Here is a 6,038-nt window from a genome sequence, read left to right as displayed (position 1 = left end):
CCCTTCTGCTATACCCGACCAGCGGGACGTCCCATCTCCTATACCCGACCAGCGGGACGTCCCATCTCCTATACCCGACCAGCGGGACTTCCCATCTCCTATAATAGACCAGCGGGACGTCCCATCCCCTATACCCGACCAGCGGGACGTCCCATCCCCTATACCCGACCAGCGGGACGTCCCATCCCCTATACCCGACCAGCGGGACGTCCCATCTCCTATACCCGACCAGCAGGGCGTCCCATCCCCTATACCCGACCAGCAGGACGTCCAATCTCCTATACCTGACCACCGGGACGTCCCATCTCCTATAATAGACCAGTGGGACGTCCATCTGCTATACCGGACCAGCGGGGCGTCCCATCTCCTATACCGGACCAGTGGGACACCCCATCTCCTATACCGGACCAGTGGGACGTCCCATCTGCTATACCGGACCAGCGGGACGTCCCATCTGCTATACCCGACCAGCGGGACGTCCCATCTCCTATAATAGACCAGCAGGAAGTCCCATCTCCTATAATCGACCAGCAGGAAGTCCCATCTCCTATAATCGACCAGCAGGAAGTCCCATCTCCTATACCCAACCAGCAGGGCGTCGCACCTCCCATTCCCGACCAGCAGGACGTCCCACCCCCTCTCCCCCATGCTCTGCCTGATGAAGGGAAGTATGATGGTAGCTGCCTTCAGTGGCCTGTCTCTCTGGTGTCAATGCCCAGGTGTTGTCTGTCTGTCTGTCTCCCTGCCTGTAGGTCTGGGGCTGTGTCACAGATACGGTGCTGAAGAGGGACATGGAGAACTCGGTCAATCGCGAGGTGGATGAACACAGGAGCCTGGGCTCAGCCAATGGCGTTGGTACAAAGTACCGTCGGGCGTTAGACGGCGGTGGTGGAGGAGGAGGAGGAGGAGGAGGCAGTGGATACTATCGGCCCGTGGGCCGGGCTCTGGGAAGTGAAGGCAGCTCCTTCCGGTCCCTGGGGAGGCTCCCAGGTCCTGAGGGTGGATACTACCGCCAGGCGACGCCCGGGAGGCTGCAGGCGGGAGACGGTAGGGTGAGGAACAGTGGTCACTTCCAGCCCCGCGGTGAGCCGAGGGTCTACGGGCGCAGGTTCGAGAGGAAGCCTGGCGACGGCGCCGTTAATGGATTCACCCGCAGGTGGAAACCCCGGCCCCCAGGGAACCGGCTAACCAGAACACGAGACGGTGGCGAAGGGGCTGAGTCCCTAGAAGAGGCAGAGGGGAGCGGGGGCGCTGGGGAGGAGGAGGAAGAGGGAGAGCAGCCCCACGGCTGGATGTTGTTCAAACCCCCAGCCACATTCCCAGTGGGGAGCAGCACCGCCCGAATCCTGCCCCGGATCAGTTACGCCAGTAAGGTGAAGGAGAATCTCAGCGCAGAGCCCACCGGGACCAGAGGAGCCAGCGATGACCACGAATCAGGCCCCAGGCTGGGCCAGGGACTGGGTGCCATCTTCCACAACCAGTGGGGCCTGTCTTTCATCACTGAGCCGGGAATGGGCGCCGGAGATGGGGCGCGAGGGGAACAACGTTCTGGACTGAACTGTGGGCAGGAGATGGCAGATCCAGGGCGACTGGGAGCACCCAGTCCAGACCCCACCTCCACCTCCTCAACCTCCCCACCACCCCCACCTCCGCCCGTACACAGACTGAACACTGACTGGCAGCAGTACACAGACACTGACCCCCCAGAGCTGCAGGATGTCGTACGTTATTTCTCTACAGGTCGGTTACAGAGAGAGAGCGGGAAGGGGTTTACCCCACCCCACCCCAGACACTGTCCCTGCTCCCTGTCTGAGGGAGGGGGCTCCTCCCCCGGACACTGTCCTTGCTCCCTGTCTGAGGGAGGGGGCTAACCCCACCCCGGACACAGTCCTTGCTCCCTGTCTGAGGGAGGGGGTTAACCCCACCCCGGACACAGTCCCTGCTCCCTGTCTGAGGGAGGGGGCTCCTCCCCCGGACACTGTCCTTGCTCCCTGTCTGAGGGAGGAGGTTAACCCCACCCCGGACACAGTCCCTGCTCCCTGTCTGAGGGAGGGGGTTAACCCCACCCTGGACACATTCCCTGCTCCCTGTCTGAGGGAGGGGGTTAACCCCACCCCGGACACATTCCCTGCTCCCTGTCTGAGGGAGGGGGTTAACCCCACCCCGGACACATTCCCTGCTCCCTGTCTGAGGGAGGGGGTTAACCCCACCCCGGACACATTCCCTGCTCCCTGTCTGAGGGAGGGGGTTAACCCCACCCCGGACACATTCCCTGCTCCCTGTCTGAGGGAGGGGGTTAACACCACCCCGGACACTGTCCCTGCTCCCTGTCTGAGGGAGGGGGTTAACCCCACCCCGGACACATTCCCTGCTCCCTGTCTGAGGGAGGGGGCTCCTCCCCCAGACACCGTCCCTGCTCCCTGTCTGAGGGAGGGGGTTAACCCCACCCCGGACACAGTCCCTGCTCCCTGTCTGAGGGAGGGGGCTCTTCCCCCGGACACAGTCCCTGCTCCCTGTCTGAGGGAGGGGGTTAACCCCACCCCGGACACTGTCCCTGCTCCCTGTCTGAGGGAGGGGGCTCTTCCCCCGGACACTGTCCCTGCTCCCTGTCTGAGGGAGGGCTTTAACCCCACCCCGGACACAGTCCCTGCTCCCTGTCTGAAGGAGGGGGTTAACCCCACCCCGGACACAGTCCCTGCTCCCTGTCTGAGGGAGGGGGCTCTTCCCCCGGACACTGTCCCTGCTCCCTGTCTGAGGGAGGGGGTTAACCCCACCCCGGACACTGTCCCTGCTCCCTGTCTGAGGGAGGGGGTTAACCCCACCCTGGACACATTCCCTGCTCCCTGTCTGAGGGAGGGGGTTAACCCCACCCTGGACACATTCCCTGCTCCCTGTCTGAGGGAGGGGGTTAACCCCACCCCGGACACTGTCCCTGCTCCCTGTCTGAGGGAAGGGGTTCTTCCCCCCCCAGACACTGTCCCTGCTCCCTGTCTGAGGGAAGGGGTTCTTCCCCCCCCCCAGACACTGTCCCTGCTCCCTGTCTGAGGGAAGGGGTTCTTCCCCCCCCCAGACACTGTCCCTGCTCCCTGTCTGAGGGAGGGGGTTAACCCCACCCCGGACACTGTCCCTGCTCCCTGTCTGAGGGAGGGGGCTCTTCCCCCCCAGACACTGTCCCTGCTCCCCGTCTGAGGGAGGGGGTTAACCCCACCCCGGACACTGTCCCTGCTCCCTGTCTGAGGGAGGGGGCTCTTCCCCCGGACACTGTCCCTGCTCCCTGTCTGAGGGAGGGCGTTAACCCCACCCCGGACACTGTCCCTGCTCCCTGTCTGAGGGAGGGGGTTAACCCCACCCCGGACACTGTCCCTGCTCCCTGTCTGAGGGAGGGGGCTCTTCCCCCAGACACTGTCCCTGCTCCCTGACCTCGTGAGGACAGGGGCTGAGAGGCAGGGTTGAAGGGACTGAGGGTCAAGGGTGGCCCTGGCTATAGAGGGAGGGGTGGAACATGGAGTTTGGAAATACAGGGACGTGACTAGGTCAGAAGCCAACTGCTTTGAGGACAGGAGGAGTTCAGGAACGATATTTATTTACCCCACCTTGTTAATTTCCATCTTGTTTGTTTTTCTAGAATGGGATCGCATTTGGGAGAGACACAAACGAGGTGAGGGTTATAATCAGTTTTGAACAAAGATGGGTTTAGGGTGTGGAGTTGCTTTTCTGTGGCTCAACTCTCCCTTCAACGGTGTCCTTGCCCACACCAGGGAAATGATGTCTCGTGAACTTGATTGAGTTTTTTTGAAGAAGTAACAAAGAGGACTGAGGACAGAGTGGTGGACGTGATCGGTGTGGATTTCAGGAAGGTGTTCGATAAGGATCCTCACGGTAGACTGGTTAGCAAGGTTAGATCACGGGGAATAGATGGGGAAGTAGCCATTTGGATGCAAAATTGGCTTGAAGGTAGGAGACAGAGGGTGGTGGTGGAGGAGGCCTGTGACCAGTGGAGTGCCACAAGGATCGGTGCTGGGTCCCGATTTATATCAATGGTTTGGATGGGAGTATAAGGGATATAGTTACTGAGCTTGCAGATGACACCAAAATTGGAGGTGTCGTGGACAGTGAAGAAGGTTAGCTCCGATTACAACAGGACCTTGATCAGATGGGCCAAGGAATGGCAGATGGAATTTCATTTAGATAAATGCGAGGTGCTGCATTTTGGGAAAGGCAGATCAGGGCAGGACTTGTAACTTAATGCTAAGGTCCCACGGAGTGTTGCTGAACAAAGAGACCTTGGACGGCAGGTTCACAGTTCCCTGAGAGTGGACTGGCAGGTCGAGGGGGATGTACATGACAGCCTATGGAATAGGAATAAGCCATCTGTCCCTTTTGAGACTACTCCACCATTCAGTAAGATCCTCTTGTGGTCTCAGCGCTCACCTTAATTCCTTGACTGTTGAAAACAAAAGATCTATCTGAGGCTTCCCCTTTGAATGTTTTTAAAGCTAACTACTTCACTTAGCATGGCATTCCCCAGGTTGGAGGTAGGGTTTGGGATGTTTCCCTGTATCGGTCAGTACATTGACAATAGGAGTTGAGGGGTCACATTGTGGTTGGACACGACATTGATTCGGCCACTCAGACTCTGAAGGGGATACGTGTTTGAGGACGTTGAGGGTCAAAGCATCACAGAGGGACAGCACAGAAATAGACCCATCGGTCCAACACATCTGTGCTGAGCAGGTGTCCTATATTAATCTTGTCCCATTTGCCAGATGCCTTTTAAATGTCGTCATTGTACCAACCTCCACCACGTCCTCTGGCAGCTCATTCCATAGACACACCACCCTCTGTGTGAAAACATTGCCCCTCAGCTCCTTTGTAAACTGTGCTCCCACCTCCCCTTAAACCGGTGTCCTCTAGTTTTGGACCCCCTTCCTGGGGAAAAGATAGTGGCTCTTTACCCTATCCACACCCTTCCTGATTTTACCAACTTCTCTAACATCACCACTCAGCCTCCATTTAGTCTCTCCCTGTCGCTCCAACTCCTTGTAAATCCTTGGTGAACTCCTTCACGTTTCACCACATCCTTCCTGTAGCAGAAACCAGAGTTGAACAGTGTGTTCCAAAAGTGGCCTCACCCAGGTCCTGTTCAGTTCCCTGATGTGGCAGGAGTTGAATTGTTCCCGCACTGGTTCAGGCTGAAGGTTACTGATGCACCAGGTTGTGGTTGAGGAACGTGGACCTCTCAGTTCACCAGATAACCTGAAACTGGGTAGAGGTGGCCGGGGTGAGACAGCTCCTAACACACTGTCTCTGCCTGTTACAGAGCCCTCTGTGGTCGTGCTGTACGAGGGATCACTGAACACCACTGGTCTGATCGAGTGACACTCCTGTCTCCTGTGTGGTATTGTGTGTGACAAGGAAACAGTGAGGAGCAGAGGTTACAAGGTCTGCACTCCCCACCCTGCTCTCCAGCACTGAACTGCACCTCAGCAGAAGCAGGAAACAGGGTCAAACCCTGAAAACTCAGGATAACCAGTTGAGCAGCAAGTTTGGAAGTGTTGCAGCCAAGTGATTAAAGGCCTGTTTTTGCAAACCTATTGTGTCCACTCTTCATTATCATTCGTGCTGTCACAGGGTGGGAGTAGGAGAAAGGTTTGGACAAGGTGGTGAGGGGAGACCCACCCTCTGAGATAACTGATGGGGAGCATGGGTAAAACAGCTGGATTACACAGGGAGAGTGGAGAGTGACCATCCCTGATATCAAGGAGCCCAAGGTCAAAGTGAGGAGAGTCACTTTGCTGCTGGAAAAGCACAGCAGGTTTAGATGATGTATAAACAAGGACTGCAGATGCTGGAAACCAGATTCTGGATGAGTGGTGCTGGAAGGGGGTGGGGGTGAGAGAGAGGAAGGGGGGTCAAGGAAATCTGTCCACAAGTTGGAACTGGCACACAGGAGGACAGGTGTGTTTCTGTGGATGACTCCACACTATGTTCCCATCAGTGTGCAGCAAGCATTGGCAGCGCTGTGGACAAGTTTCACT

The 6,038-nt window shown here is 57.7% G+C and overlaps 1 protein-coding gene across 2 annotated transcripts; it reads left to right on the top strand.

The window, feature by feature from the left end:
• Nucleotides 1-755: 755 nt before the first annotated feature.
• LOC132813918 (FMR1-interacting protein NUFIP2-like) lies at nucleotides 756-5,590 on the top strand. Of its 2 annotated transcripts, none has more exons than XM_060823303.1 (3): nucleotides 756-1,721; nucleotides 3,626-3,658; nucleotides 5,321-5,590. In XM_060823303.1, exons 1-3 carry the CDS (start codon nucleotides 792-794, stop codon nucleotides 5,354-5,356), a joined length of 999 nt encoding a protein of 332 aa, XP_060679286.1. In that variant the 5' UTR covers nucleotides 756-791; the 3' UTR covers nucleotides 5,357-5,590. The 2 variants fall into 2 exon arrangements, with proteins under 2 accessions (XP_060679286.1, XP_060679285.1); XM_060823302.1 differs by having other exon boundaries at nucleotides 756-1,740.
• Nucleotides 5,591-6,038: the final 448 nt, after the last annotated feature.

The sequence above is a fragment of the Hemiscyllium ocellatum genome, unplaced genomic scaffold (assembly GCF_020745735.1).
Source record: "Hemiscyllium ocellatum isolate sHemOce1 unplaced genomic scaffold, sHemOce1.pat.X.cur. scaffold_532_pat_ctg1, whole genome shotgun sequence".
NCBI lineage: Eukaryota > Metazoa > Chordata > Chondrichthyes > Orectolobiformes > Hemiscylliidae > Hemiscyllium > Hemiscyllium ocellatum.
Note: the sequence above shows the minus strand (reverse complement) of the source record. Positions and strands in the feature narration are given on the sequence as shown.